General features: G+C 39.8%; 1 protein-coding gene across 2 annotated transcripts in view; it reads left to right on the top strand.

Annotated features, from left to right (window-relative positions):
* Positions 1-15,736, top strand: part of SPPL2B (signal peptide peptidase like 2B) — a 33,850-nt gene that overhangs the window by 3,775 nt on the left and 14,339 nt on the right. For both annotated transcript variants that reach the window (XM_063403034.1, XM_063403035.1), the window contains exons 2-11: positions 6,749-6,868; positions 8,930-9,112; positions 9,809-9,898; positions 10,257-10,396; positions 11,210-11,352; positions 12,169-12,265; positions 12,420-12,536; positions 14,003-14,084; positions 14,909-14,983; positions 15,117-15,179. In XM_063403034.1, coding sequence (XP_063259104.1) covers positions 6,749-6,868; positions 8,930-9,112; positions 9,809-9,898; positions 10,257-10,396; positions 11,210-11,352; positions 12,169-12,265; positions 12,420-12,536; positions 14,003-14,084; positions 14,909-14,983; positions 15,117-15,179 — 1,110 coding nt within the window. The remainder of the gene's footprint in view (positions 1-6,748; positions 6,869-8,929; positions 9,113-9,808; positions 9,899-10,256; positions 10,397-11,209; positions 11,353-12,168; positions 12,266-12,419; positions 12,537-14,002; positions 14,085-14,908; positions 14,984-15,116; positions 15,180-15,736) is intronic.

Here is a 15,736-nt window from a genome sequence, read left to right as displayed (position 1 = left end):
ATACATCTTATAGATGTAAAACTTTTAACTGTACAGCTTGATTGTTTCCCATACACATAAAACTGTTCAACTACAGTAGTTAGCTCCTGCAAAACTGCCTGAAGATTTTGGAGAGAGTTGTACATGTAATATTCAAAACTAAGATCCTCCATGTTTTGTTTGCTTATCTAAGCCTAGTTAGACCTTGTACAATAAGCAGGGAACATTCATTGTTCTTGTCTTTTGTGTGTGACTGTATCTGCATCTCTGTTGCTTGTTAGTCTTGAAAGTCAAATTGGAGATAATAAGTACAGGTTACTTTTCTAAATTATTTGCTTCTGTTGAAAGTAGTTGTCATGGGTTAGCACTGGCCAGATGTTAGTGCACCCATGAATATATGTTTTTTCTCTAACAACTCCTGTGGGATGTGATCAGGAACAGAGCAGAGCAGGCTTAAATCTTGAAAACAAAAAAAACCCACCAAAACTTTATTAATTACATAAGAACAGGGACAGAAATACTCTTAAACACACACAGAGACAGAAATAAAAACTTCTTAGAACATTTCTTCTCCCAGTTTCTACCTCCCCACCCATCACTCTTCACAGACCAACCCTTGGGTTTTAGATCAAACAATCACCACTCAAAAACAAACTAATCTTCAATTCAGCAAGGGAGAGAGGAGTCTCTCTCGCACCACAGACTGTTCCTCAGAAAACACGGGTCCACCCCTTATGTGTTCCCATGTCACCCGTGGCACCGCCCAGAGAGGTCTGCCAGGGTGACACTCTCTTTTTCCTATGTCCAGCGCTCTCACCGCTGTCCACAGGCTGAAAACTGCATACAGGGCTCTTTTAAGGATACTTGCATGCCGAGCTCTCCCCTTTTTACCCAGGGGCCGGGGTTCCAGGAGCAGGTCTGCCCTGAGGGCAGAGGGTGCCACCTCACCCTCCCCCTCTTTTCTCTGCTCGCTCCACTCTTCCAAGTGCCAGTCACTGTAGCAAAAGCAGGGGCATCTGTATCCACCCAAAATGCAGTTTATGTTCAAAAGAGACTTAAGTTCAGTCCATGGCTGACATTATGCAAGAGAAGTCCGGCTCAGAAGGCTACTCCTCTCATTCTTCCATCGAATTCCTTCCAATCATGCTTTATCATCTCGGTCTCAGGCCACTGCCCTCTCTCCGAAAACCACCAGTCATGAGAATCAATGTCTAAGAAAAGTTTCTTTCTACCAAGCAAGGGTTAACAGTTTCTTCTCAGCAGGGTGCTGCAGGCGGAGGCACTCCCAGGCTCCGCAAACCCCCACCTGGCTGAGCACCTTCTCCCGGAGTTTGGGGGGGAGGAGGGGGGTGAGCACACACAGAAGGCACTTCCACAGTTTTCCACCCCTCCATCCTGGACGGGGCAGCTCAGTTCCAGTCCTGTCCCCTCTCTTCTCCCCCCCCCGGGGGGCTCCGGCTTACCTGAGCCGACCACGTGTTTCTCCTCCCCTACCCAGCCTCGTGGCCGGGCAGGGGAAGGAGGCCTGACACGTCCCTCTGCTGAAACCGGGATCTGAAAAGAGGCCGAGCCCCCCAGACTCCTGCTTTTAACTCTTTGTGTCCTCAGAGGCGTGTCCAAACCTCTGAGTGACCAATCTAGGTGCTAGCAGAAAAGCTGATCACTGATTGGACTGCCCACATCCCCCTGGAAAAATTCACCTCCCCCCCAACCACGACAGTAGTGTAGGTGCTATGGTTGGATTCCTGAGATAGGAGTTAACAAGTCCATTATAGCAGGGAGTTGGAGTTCTTGTTTCCTCACAGCATATGCATAATAGTGCCTCCATTTCTACAGAGATATCTTGGAAACTTGCACTGTCCTCAAATGGCTTTAATCAGCACTGAGATAATCAGTATGACCTCCTGTATTCAGCAATGCTTCAGGACAAATGTCACTGGTTCTAAAGGAATTAGTTAACACTAATGTTACAGAAAAGGGAAAAAGTCGCTGCATGTGTTAACAAAGACCATTACATGCAGAAAAATTAAATATAAAAATCTCTACCTCCTGCATATTTTTACAATGAAATTTCTTCACTGCTTTGCTGACATCTTGCAGCAGAATGACATCATTGCCTCTGGGCACACTGTGAGTGTTAAAGAGCAATTTTACGATGTGTGTGGTAAAACACTGGCTCAGATTGTCCAGAGAGAAGATGGGTGCCCCATCCCTGAAAGCGTTCAAGGCCAGGTTGAACAGGGTTTGGTCTACTTGAAGATTTCCTAGCCCTTTGCCAGGGATTTGGACAAGGTGACCTTTAAAGGTCCCTTCCAACCCAACCCATTCTGTGATTCTCAAAAGTTTTCAAAAAAATCTTTCTATCCTGAGTGTCTCCTAGGGGTACATGGTAACTTCTGTGTAGTAGGGTTTGAAATAAAGAGGGAGAAATAAGAGTGATGGATTCTTTTAATGGATTTTTGAACAAGCTTGTTAAGACACAACACTGTTGCTGACTCCAGTCATCTTTAGCATCTTGTTCCTCGGCTGCTATATGAAGAAACAGATGTTTAAAGTGTATTTGAGAGTAATAGTGCAACTGCATAATTAGCAAATCATTGGTTATGAATATTAAAGTAGATGCTGACAAATTAGTCTGTCACAACTTTCTAATTAGTAGCAGCAATGGTTAGAGATATGATGTTATATTTCTCTCCAAAACAAAATTTCATCAGTTCTAGTAGGCACAAAGTGATTTCCATGGGGAAAGCTAAAGCAGAGCAATAGTGCAACTAAACATATCTTCAGTCAATGACTTCAGTTTTGCTTGAGTACTGGACAGGAGAAAGAGAGAAGGAAGAATGGAAAGGAAGGAGTTTATATGTCTGGGTAGAGGGGATTATGACACAAAGAGGGATGGTAGCTGGCAGGCAGGGGGAGGTGGCATGTTTCTTTGGTTTGAGGGGGTTTTGCTTGGTTGGTTTTGGTTTTTTTGAACCTGCTGCTGGTTGTGAACTGATAGTCTTGTCCTCATCCTGTGTCCTGGGGTTACTAATGAATGACAGTGTTCCATCAGAAACCAAATGTGTGACTTGTTCAGATGAGAACCAGATCATTTATTGTACATGTTTCAGATATTTTATGTATGTTTTTAAAAAAACTTCTAAGTGCTAAGTGGAAGTTAGCTAAGGATTAGCGAGTGTCTTCAATAAAATGGAGAAACTTCCTATTACACTAGGAAACAAATGCTCTGGGAACACAAAAAAAGAATCCAGTCACATTAACACTGGTATTCCTAAGGACTGGGTTTCCAAATCACTGGACTGAAATAGTATTTTGAGACTGCTACATTTAATATGTGGTCAATTTTTTCCTGACTGTCTAATAGCTTGTATGAAGCTAAAATACAGATATGATTTGCATTTGGTCCCAGCATTGTCCTTTTATAATCTATTACCAGACAGCACTCCTTGAACGTTGAAGTTGCTGTAAGAGCACTGTAAGGCTCTAAAGCAGCAACTGAAGATCAGCAAGACTCTCCTTCAAAAAGAAGTATTGTTCTGGATTTGTATAAGTGAATTACATTTTAAAAGTTAGGTTTTGTCCTGCTTTCTGAGCACTACTTTTGTATCTTAATGCATTTTTCTCTGAACCATTAAAATGTTCTTGTAGCAGCTGGTCAGATCTTAATCTGAAATTCAATTCTTAATGTGTTGATGTTCAAACCTGACCAGATGGTCGCAGGATGTGACAGGATATGAGCGAACTTCACACTGAGGAGCTGATGTTCAATATTTTTATAAAGGAAAGACTTTGTAACTTAGGCTTTTTGAATGAGTGGAGATGGTGCCTGACAGTCCTCCCAAGACAGAGCCTGCAATCCCAGTGTTGCTGCCCTGAGGAGCACAGAAGTGTCCTGTAGAACTTGATGGCTGATTGCTGAAGCAATGCTCCGATGCCTTCTTGTTCAGGTGAGGACAAGGACCTCTTGTCAAGAGAGAACCTTTGCAAGGAACCTGTTTGCCACTTAGAAATGGCCAAGAGGATTTATTTCAAGAGTCCTTAGAAACAGCAAGAGCAGACCTCATTATATACTTTGTATTTTTTCAACCATTACCAAGATCAGGGAGTATTTACAATCATTTTGGCTCAGTTAATATCAGAATGAAGTCACCACTAATTAAAGAAAACCACCACTAGTGATAGGGAAGTTGTACGTACTTCCACTGTTGTTTTGTTTGTCTTCCTACCTTCTGATTCCCTGGGTAAATATCTGCTACGACTTGGGGTACAAACAGACAACTACATCAACTATACACAAAAGTACTTAATTTTGCAGGTTATGCATGTGTATACTTACATAACATACATATGTATGTATTGTATATAGTCTTTTAGTATGTAGTATATATAGCCTTGATTTTGATTCAGCTTTCTGGGTAGAAGATGAGGAATACACATACTATACACAAAATTGTGTCACAAACACAGGGAAGGGAAGGATAGGAGTACACATAAAAGAACAGACCTCATCATGAAGAATAAGATGTGGGGAAAAGTCCGTGTTAAGGAAGTGTTTGCTAGTACCTACTTGTGAGCCCTCCAATCTTTCAGTTTTGGTGGGAAATGGACTGGTACAATCTGACGTAACCAAAATAACCAGGAAATTACTGTGTTTGCTGTGTATCTTTTTGCAGGGATGGGAAGCTAAAAATATTTGTGTTAAAATCATCTTTCAGTTAGATGTAGTGTGAGCAGTTCACTGAACAAGCAGGTTACATACTGTGTATCACAACTGGGACATCTAAAACTAGTAGATTTGCTGCATTTTACTATGTTTATTTTTGTTGTAGTTCTTGTTCTCTTTCTCCCTGTTACTACAGGATGTGCGTTCTGTTGTCTCAGTTTCCAGAGTTCTTCAGGACAATTCTAACATGTACATGATGCAAAAGATAGCTAACCTCCTTACAAAAATGAACGTGACATGTTATGGGTATGGAATATCTCTTTGTTGAATCTCATATGCCTGATTGTGACCCCTTCTGTCACAGGAAGGGTGACTGCCCCAAATCTTTGAGTCCCCTGACTTTGGGGTGAGCGTGGTGCAAAATAAGAAGGAGTGGGAACGATGGAGTGCCTGAAAAGAAAATTAATGAGAAATAATAGGGACGGTGCCTAGAAACTGAACACAGTATAGAAACAAGCTCTAAAAGACCAGAAACAAGCGAGAAGTAGCAATATATGGTCTTGGGGTGTAACGTTCTGGAAACAATACCATATGTGGAACACAAGTAACCAATAGGGAAGTAGAGCTTTGATTAATTAACTTAACAACTTCAAAGGCTCTTGGGAGGAGCTCTCAGGCTGGCCCAGAGTTAGATGAATGTTTCCTAGGGCTTGAATAAGGCTTCGCTTGTTAGGGATGAAGTCCAGCTGACCCTGCATCCCAGTCAGGCAGACTTTCCACCTGTCCAAACCTCTTGGGCATCTATTCCCTGGGTGAACAGAGTGAGAAACAGAGGTGGCCTTGACACTCTGCACACTGTTCAGCAATAGCTAAAACATTCATTTGTTATCAGCATTGTTTTGGGCACAAAAGTAAACACTGCACCATACTAGCTGCTATAAAAAAATTAACTCCATCCCATACAGACCCAGGACAGGCCTTTTGTTCTTAGATATGTAATCTTCACTACTTGTATTTTTGCAAATGTTGGAGTTTTGACAGCAATGACAACTGGTCGTTGAAGCGGTCATAAGTAAATGCAGTAGATAGACTTGGGAGTCTACATGTGCAACCTAGGACAGAAAAAGAGCTGCTGCTGCTGTTGGGTCTTGCCAGATCTTCAGCAAAGGTATCCAAGACTGAGTTTTGGAGCGAATCTAGAACTGATCATTATTTCAGGCTGTACTTTCAGGAGTTGGTGTCTTATTCATAGAATCATGAAATGGTTTGACTGGGAAGGGACCGTAGAGATCATCTAGTCCAGGCCCCTGACATAGGGTCGGCTAGGCCAGGCTGTTCAAAGCTGCATCCAACCTGGCCTTGAACACTTCCAGGGATGGGGCAACCCACTGCTCTGGGGGTGGGTTTTGTGGCCACCTGTGCCATGGCCTCACCACCCTCACAACCAAGGATTCCTTCCCAATATCCCATCTCTCCCTGCCCTCTGGCAGTGGAAGCCATTCCCCCTTGTCCTGTCCCTCCATCCCTTGTCCCCAGTCCCTCTCCAGCTCTCCTTGAGCCCCTTTAGGGCATCTGAGCTCTCCCTGGAGTCTTTTCTTCTCCAGGTGAACACCCCCAGCTGTCCCAGCCTGTCCCCAGGGCAGAGGGGCTCCAGCCCTTGGAGCATCTCCATGCCCTTCTCTGGACTGGCTCCAGTGTGTTCCAAGTCTCATATCTGTTCTGCATTAGTCCAGCTTCTTTCCCTTGCTGTGGTTATATACATGTATGTGCACCAGTCTAGCTGTATTGTTTGAGGTTGGCTTTTTGGTTTTTTGGTTTTGTTTGGTTGGTTTTTTTAAAACACATCCAATATTGTTTCATTTGATACTTTGACCAATTGCTGTGTAGGAGGGAATCTGCATAATGTATCCAAAGTCTTTCTTTAAAGCATGGTGGAAATAATAACAAATTCCACTGTACTCCCTGCACAGATATGGAAACTTTGTATACTGTTTCAGTTTTCTTTAAAACTACAAAGCAGGCCAGTCAATAGCAAGTTGCTCCCTTCAGTTCTGATATTTTATGTAACCTAAAATTCTTGTGAAATTTTTCTTACATTTTCAGGTGTACTGTGAGTATGGGATGGTACATGTTCTTTCAGAGAAGGGGAGCAGCAAAGGAAAAGACTACTGTATTCTCTTCAACTCTCAATGGGCCCATTTGCCACATGATCTGGGTAAAGCTGTAAGTATCTATCTAACTGCTGACAAAAAATGTATAAAAATGCTTTTGTTACAAGGAAACTTCTCATTTCTTATTTAGATTAGTAGACTTTGAAGCACCTGCTTTGTTTACTCTGCCTAGAAAATATTTTATCTCTTAAGATCACTAGGCAGCACCAGGATAGTAATGTTCATTTCCAGGCATTGTACAGAGATAATGACTATTCTTGTTCAGAACAAAAATATTCCCTTTCAATAATGTGATCAATGAAATTAAATTGGCACATATCTGGGCTTGCAAAGGAGTTTTGGTACATCAGCATGATACAAGAAGATACCCCATGGCTTTTCTTATATAGTGAACCGTGGCTTCTAGTGTAAGTTTAAGTAGTCATAAACTGTGTCAAGCTTTTGCTGCATTATCCAAAGTACGAGCTGAAAATTGCTCTTTTCTCTCACTCTTTTCTGTGAGAAAGTTACTGACACTGAATGATGAAATCAGCAAATGCACTTAGAACGAGCTACTAATAGGGGAAGATTTAGTTGACTGATACTTGGTTCATTTTATTCAGCCAGTTGAGTGTCCCACAGAATTATTAGAGTTCTTTACCAATGTATAGGCAAGTCTCAGTTACTCTGGTGGGTTTATTGCAACTGTAGATTAGTCCCTAGATACATCAATAGTTGTTTTTGCCTTGTCTAGATTCAACTGATAAACTCTTGCACTTGCCCTGACTGTGAATGTAATGTGAACATGCACTGCTGACTGTGGTACTTATGAGAGTTGGGGACTGTACTGTAGACGCCTTGTTTAAATCAGTCCCATAAAAATTCACTGGAGTTATATCTCAGTAGCTCTGCAGGAGCCAATATAGTCCAGAACAGCGTGCACAGACGCTTGGGTAGTGTATGCTATATCCCTTGCCTGTCCCTGTCTCCTTACTTGGTTCTTTTCTGCTTTTCCCTTCTTTCACATTCTTTCTCCTTCAGTACTCCACTAGTACAGTTCATTAACTGAGGTGATGCAGTGCACCACTCTGAGCTCACTCTGCATTTGTGTTGTGCTCTGAAACTTGGACAACCAGGAAGTGTGGGTAAAAGCATTTTACTGTCTCTAGAGGTCAGGCTGGAGACAGTAGTTTTCTGTAAAAGGTTGAAGCTACTGACAACCTGACACTTGCCTTTCCCTCCTAAAACAGTAGAGTCCTTTACACTGGTATTGTATATCGTGTACCTGTGCATTTCTAATACAAACTGTTCCATGTGTCATTTTTTCAGGTTAAAACTTTATTCTTCTCAAATCTAACAGCTCACCTCAGCAAGGGCTGAGACTTCCTTCTCTTAGCATAGCTTGGTTGTTTGGTAGATAATTGCAGTTTTCAGGTAACTTGCAAACAGAACTGGGCAAAGATGCTTGTGGTTGTTTAGATTTTGCAGGGAGCAATTCATGCCAGTGTTATTTCTAAAACCTTGAAGTGTCTTGGGGTTGTTCCTTTTGAAACACACCAGATTAGATGTCTTTGGGTCTGAGGAACACCAAAACTAAGGAATTGGGACAAGCTTACAATATCTGTGGGTTACAAGTGTTGAGAGAAGTATCTTAGAATGCAGTATTCAAATACTTGGGTGCAAAATCTCAAGTCACTGCATAAAGTAGGTTTCAACATGGAAGTTTATTGCCTATGCTTTTGTACTTTTTCCCAGCCTGTGTTTTGGTTTCTAGCTGTTCATACCCTCCATCATCCCAGTCTGCCACTCTGCCAGCCCAGCAAAGATAAAACTTTGCTGTACTCCTCCCACACTCTGGCTGCGTGCATCAGAACAGCAACGATGTTGAAGAAAATAAATGCAAGTGAAGGTCATATCCCAAATTTTATTACCAGCAGAATTCTGTACAATAAGGTGAAACAAGGCAGGACCCTACATAATAGAGAAGGCAGCATTGTTTCAGCTTTCATGTTACCCTGAGAATATCACTCCATTACTGGAAAGTTTTAAATTACTCTTTAGAAACTCTGGTTTCTGCTCTTGATTTATTTTATTTTATGTTATATATATCTGTTTAACTAATTTCTTTTTTCAGTCACTTTTGCAACTGCAGGATCAGACAGCATCTGTTTTGTGTTCTCCTTCTGATGTACCTGATGGGGGATTTAATAATCAAATCCCCATGGTGATGCGAGGAAATTGCACCTTCTATGAGAAAGTGAGGCTTGCTCAGATAAATGGGGCTCGGGGGCTGCTGATTGTTAGTAGAGAGAGACTGGTAAGTTGCTTTTTATCTTCCTATGCTGCTGATACTCCTCTGATGCTAGATACTGTCTTGTCTTTGGTGCACATTGCTGGTATTTGATGTTCCTCTTCAAAGTAAATAATGCATGTGTCTTTCTGCATGTACATACATTGCATAGTTATGCGTGGAAACCATATATCTGACAGAAGAATTAATGAAACAAGAGGCACTCATTTAAGTAGGAAAAGTTGGCACAGAGCTCATGTGACATTCAGCTTAAGGGCTCAGAATTACCCTTGTTCCAAATGAAATACTGGAATCAAAGGATGAGGTTGGTTTCTGACTCCATTGTACTACCACACTGAATCTAGTGCTTTAGATTCAGCTGGAACATCAACAGCATATATTTTGTGTTTTGAAAATAAAATTAGTAGATTTGAGTCTTTGTCCATACTAGAAGCACACATCAGTCATAAACCCATGACCCTGATGTGCAAATGATACTGCTTGAAATTTGGTTGCTGCATTTTACTGTTACAGTCTTATATTACTTCAGTTTTGCTGAGAAAAGGTATATATTTTGACTTTTGAGTGTTTGCTGTCATTAAGTTCCCTTCTAGAATACTTTTCAAATTAGCAGGAATAGAACTTGCAACTTTAGCCCTTTTGAAGAAGTAGAAGTATTTGTAGAAAGAAACATATTCTTACCTGGTATGAACTGTCTTTCAGGTTCCTCCTGGAGGTAATAGGAGTCAGTATGAAGAGATTGATATTCCTGTGGCTCTGCTTAGCTATACTGATATGTTAGATATTGGCAAGGTAAACTTGATACTAAAAGCTCTCATTTATATTATCTCACATAAATTAGTCACTGCTCAACAGTATTAAATCCACCTTAAGAGCTTTGAATTTGTAGAGAGTGCATTCGTGAAGATTGCATTACTGTGTTTTGGAAAAAAAAATCAGATCTCTTAAGAGGTTATTTCTCGTCTTTGGAATAAAATCAAAATACAGCCTGGTACTGAAAATAAATATCACTAATAGAAGAGCCAATAGATGGCTCTTATGTGTTTATAGTAAAGCCTGATTCTGAGGTTGCTTAGTGAAAATTAAATAAGTGAACCTTTGCTAAGGTGTCTTTTTGGATGTCCTTCCTAACTTGTATTTACCTCCACAGAGTTTTGGCAGCTCAGTGAAAGGAGCAATGTATGCACCAAATGAGCCTGTGCTGGACTACAACATGGTGATTATCTTTGTCATGGCTGTGGGGACTGTTGCAATTGGAGGATACTGGGCAGGAAGCAGAGATGTGAAAAAGTGAGTAACTGAATGCAGTATACCAGTTCTCCTGTATTTTTCACAGAAGAAAACCTAGATAGTGCTTATGTAAGCATCACCTGGCAGCTCTGCTAGTGAGGTTAGGAGACTCTGTAGTCAGAATGGGAAAATGCTGATGTGATGTTTGAAAGGCCTTGAGCCTTGCATTGGTTTGGTCACTGTAGGAAATCATTAGAGTATAAATTGCATGTAGATCATTTTAGGATTTTGCCATGTCAAAAGACCAAACATTTGAAAACTCAGAAAGAAAATGATTAAGTAATAGGCTTCCTGTTTGGACTTTGGCAAAAATTCACCACAAAAATACTTTGTAAAAAAATAATAAAATTTTCTTTTACTGGTGTAGGCAAACCAAATTGACTGGATAGCTAACATATGCTATGTTTGTTATGGATTTTTAAATGAAATTTTAGGGTTACTTTTGTCAGAGAGTGGTATTGGGAGAAGGAGGTAATTTCTAACATTTCTCTTGTATATACAACCTGATTTAAGGATTTCATCTGAAGTTAGCAAATTATTCGGTGGTAGTTTTCAGGATTCAGTTGAGTTTTTATGAAATGAAATAGTACTCCAGATAAGTTAACACAGCATTTACTGGTTTATGCATTGCATTGCAGCTGATGTTCATACATCCATCAAAAATGTGGTGTTCCACTGACTTGAGTGGGAATCAAAGCAGGCATTGGTGTTGTGACATGTTTTCAACCCTTTGTGTTCTTTGCTGAAGATTCAGCATCTATGTGTATTTGTTGCAGGAGGAATGAACTGATGGTAGCCATGTTACTCTTGCAGGAGGTACATGAAGCACAAGCGTGATGATGGGGCAGAGAAACACGATGATGAAACAGTGGATGTGACTCCCATAATGATCTGTGTGTTTGTAGTGATGTGCTGCTCAATGCTCGTCCTCCTTTATTTCTTCTATGACCACTTAGGTACTCTTAAGGTTGTATTTGTATTGATACATCTTCAATATCACAAGGCTGACATCATTAAAGAACATTTTATTGTGAAAATAATAACGAAACATCTCTCTTCTGTCTTCATCCCAATATTCTTTTAAAATACTGTAAGAAAACTCACTGAGTAGATTTCTAATCCTTCTTTTTGTGAGGTTGGTCATAAAGCTTCTTTCAAATATTAAAGCCTATTAAGTAGATACAAACAGTATTTTCCACCTTTTATTTTTGTTAAAGGTATTCTCAGACCTATTCTTTTTTCTCTATTATTGTTCAATTTGAAGTCAAGATCAAGGATTTTTTTTATCTTTATAAAGAATATAATTTTCTGTTGATCACTCATCATATTGACAAAAAAACATGACAGCCTAATGCTTCTTCGTATTTCTGAGGAAGTAGTGAAACATGCATCCCATCTGTATTGATTCATTTTGCTACTTAGTGATTTTATTTTTCCCTTAAAATGCTCTTATATACTCATAAAGAAAAGATAAATGCTTCATCATAGGTTGTCTTTAAGGCTTTTGACTTGCTTTAAGAAGATTAGGATAGAGGTTTTGACTTGTTTACATAGGTATTGCGTAAAGTACACCAGAGTAAAAGGAGCTAGAATTAGATAATTAAAGAGCACAAATCTAATCAATTATTTGAAGTCTCTGAATTTACGTTTTAGTGTTGAAATGTAAGCCTTATTTCTCATTTAATCTTAGTGATTGTTCTTTATTCAGCCAGGATACAGAAAAAGCATCTCTTGCCTTATCCTACTTGAACTTAATACTTTTTTCCCCTCAGTCTATGTTATAATAGGAATATTCTGCCTGGCTGCCTCGATTGGTCTTTACAGTTGTCTGTCTCCTTTTGTAAGAAGATTCCCCTTGGGAAAGTGTAGGTATGTGGCAACTTTCAAATTTTTAATAGGGAAACTTGGGTTTTTATACTGTTGGGTAGGTGTGAGGTTTAAAAGGTGGCTTCATGCTTCAAAATGTTTATAAGAAGGAGGCTATCTATGTAGAGAACTGTAGTTTGGTGTGTTTCTTTTTCAGAATCCCAGACAACAACTTGCCTTATTTTCACAAGCGTCCCCAGGTCCGGATGTTGCTCTTGGCAGTATTTTGTATCTCTGTCAGCGTAGTCTGGGGAATCTTCAGAAATGAAGATCAGTAAGTGTACATTTTAGTTTCTGTGCTAAAAATTGTAATACGCTTTATAGTATAAGTAACTGACATCCACAGAAGGCTACATGTATCCAGAAATTGGGAATGACAGGAAAAAAAAGTAGAGACAGGCAGAAATTTTTAGTTGTTCCTTATGTACTTCATCTTTTTCTTGTTCTAAATTACCGACTGTCTTTGTTAAGCTTGAGTTTCTCTGAGTCCCAGTCAGTATTCTGATCTCTTTGACTTAAGACAGCTTTTCAGAAGTGATATGGAAAGTTGGACACAAGTTGTCTAACTTACTTCTTCATGAGAATAGCAACTGGTAAGATTGTGAGATCTTTAGTTTATCTCACATTTCTTGTATGAGTCAGTAATTCTCTACACCCAGTGTTGCTGTACTACCTAGCTGTAACATGTTCTTACTACTTTTGTTAGAGGTGGATCTTTTGTGGAGTGTTGTGTTTTCATTTTTATTTGGGGTTTTTTACCTCTTACCTCACTCCCAGATATTCTGGTTTCCCCATGTATATAGGTTGTGTTCATCTTCTTGGTTCCTCTATTGAGGGTTCAGTATTGGAACTGAAATGCTGGCTTGTGTTTCTGATGATGATACCAAAAATGTTTGACTTGTTGCTTTGAATGCATGTTACTGCTTTTGTGGGATCTGTGTTCTGTGTGGATCATCCAATGGCAGAACTCAAATCCAAGAATCATCAACTGTGAAAGACCTTTTAGAGAGAGAAATGTCAGACTGAGGTGTACAGCAGTACTATAGAGGTGTTCCAACCTGCATTATTTAGGACTAGGATCCATTTTCTGCCTCAGAGCCGGAGTGGACCTGAGTGTCTCCTGCACAAAGCTCCATCAGCACAGGTATTGATGCAACAGCATCATCTCTCATTGTATCTAGACCATAGCAATTTTTGAGAAACCTTAGTGTTGTTTATCTCAGATCCTACTTCTCTTTAACCCTAGCAGTTGAGAGTAAAGCAAAGAGCACTTCTGTACTCAACTTGCAAAACACAATTGAAAAACAGATGTAAATTTGCCTCAGCACACAAGAGTGCACACCTATACACAGGACAAAGGATCCCAGCCCTTCCCATTTCGTTATCCACTGACCTCATTCAGCCAGTTTTGAGTCTGCCTCACTGCTCATTCAGCTTGTACTTCATCAGTTTCTCTGTGAGCATTTTATGGAAGATTGTCAGTAGAAAGCCTTACTGAAGTCTAGATAGACATTATCACACAGTTCTTCCCTCATCTCCCAGGCACTTCTTTGTGGAAGGTTATCAGGCTGATGAAGAACAACTTCCCATTTGCAAATTCATGCTGACAACAATGTCAATTTCAAGCAAGTACTTTGAATAAAGGGATTTTTTTTGTCCCAAGCAGGTCCTTAGTGAGGACAAGGCTTGGTCTGCTTTTCCTGCTGTTTCCTGCAAAAATGTTACTCTCCTCTTTTTAAGGTGGGCCTGGGTTCTGCAAGATGCTTTAGGAATTGCTTTCTGTCTTTACATGTTGAAAACAATTCGCCTGCCTACTTTTAAGGTATGAAAGTCTAACAGAAGGTAAAGACTTTAGGAAGAAAGTTAAAGGAAAGAAGTTTGTATGTATATGTTTGAACAGAGGAGTCACTTATAATGGAGTATATTGCCTTGGAAATGCATTTCCATTCATATGTAGCATGGAAAAAAGGGATGCAATGAGTATAATGAAGACTAATAAGTGGCATGTGATTGTTCTGTAGATTCTGTAGAGTGTTGACTAGTAAATCACAGACCATCCATTCATTTATTTATGTATTTAGTATTTGGTTATTTGGGGGGGAGTTGTTTGTTTTGTTTTTATTGGTTTGATTTTGTTTTTCAAATTTACATACAGCTAATGCATCAGTCTGGTGTTGTTTTCAAATTTTTCTAAACTGAGTCAGTATCCTAAGACAAAAACCAGTATTAGTCATTTAGTTGCCTCTTAAGCAGCTCTTCAAACTCTTGTTTCAAATTATCTTCATCTATAAGTTTGTATAGACTGACAGTAAATTCATGTATAGTGTTTCAAGCTATGCCTGGCATCCTCCAGTGCAGAGCTTCTTCATATTTCCCAGCAAACTGAAATGGCATCATTTCCAGATTTTACATGATAAAGAATTTTGGGTGCTAACATGTAGTTTTGTGTTTAAGAATTACTTGCTTTTATATGGTGCATGCAAGACCTATTCTTCTATCTAAAATATTAAGAAATTAGGAGAAATACATGAATGACTTGTTTTAGTCTTTGTTAGCTTTTTCTTTGAATAGCCTTCTAATTATTAATTCTTTGCTGTTAGCTAATGCATAATGTGTAAATACCAAATATCTTGTCTCTTCCTTCAGGGTTGTACCTTACTCCTCCTGGTTCTTTTTGTGTATGATGTGTTCTTTGTATTTATCACACCTTTTATAACAAAGGTAAGTAAGATGCTTCTCTATTGCCTGCTGTCCGCAGAGCAAAGTGTAATGACTTGTTCCTCTGTGTGTTCCTAAATGATCCCAGAGCTGCTGAGTGAAGTGCTGATTTACAATTTTCCCATATTTTTCTTAGACTGGGGAGAGTATAATGGTGGAGGTGGCTGCAGGCCCATCTGATTCTGCCACTCATGAAAAGGTACTGCATGTTGTCCAAAAATCTAGTACTAACTTTCAACTATTACACTTTTAACTTCTCTCAAATTCAAGACCACAAAGCTGAAATGAGGACGCCAGTCTGAAAAGAACTTAAGGTGGGAATAAGTGCTCCTGAGTGTTTATTTCGGAGGGGCAAAGCAGACTTGTGGTTCATCACACTAGCTTTGGTTTTCCTTTATCTTTTTTTGGCATGGTTTCAATATAAGAAAGCTGGTTAGCTCAGCTTCACAAAAACATGATCACATCTGTAGATACTAATTTGCTGCTAATTAAGCATAAGCATATTTTCCTAAAGAAAAAAAACATATAATCAGTCTGTCTTTTCCCCCTCCTTTCCTTTCCTGACATTTGCTTTATGAAAAGCTGAGGCTATAAGTAGAGAAACACAAATTGGAAACAGAAGAAAACAGAAGTCAGTGTTCAGTGGGTTTGCACCGTTGGACAGCAGCCAATTGCATGAACACCTTACAAGATGTGGCTGACTCAGGGAGAAAAGTATGTGAGCTGTAGGAGGCAGTGACATATAGTGAGCGAAAC

This window comes from Prinia subflava, chromosome 8, assembly GCF_021018805.1.
Source record: "Prinia subflava isolate CZ2003 ecotype Zambia chromosome 8, Cam_Psub_1.2, whole genome shotgun sequence".
In the NCBI taxonomy this organism is placed as follows: Eukaryota; Metazoa; Chordata; class Aves; order Passeriformes; family Cisticolidae; genus Prinia; species Prinia subflava.
The sequence above is the reverse complement of the archived record's forward strand: the minus strand, read 5'-3'. Positions and strand labels throughout refer to the sequence as shown.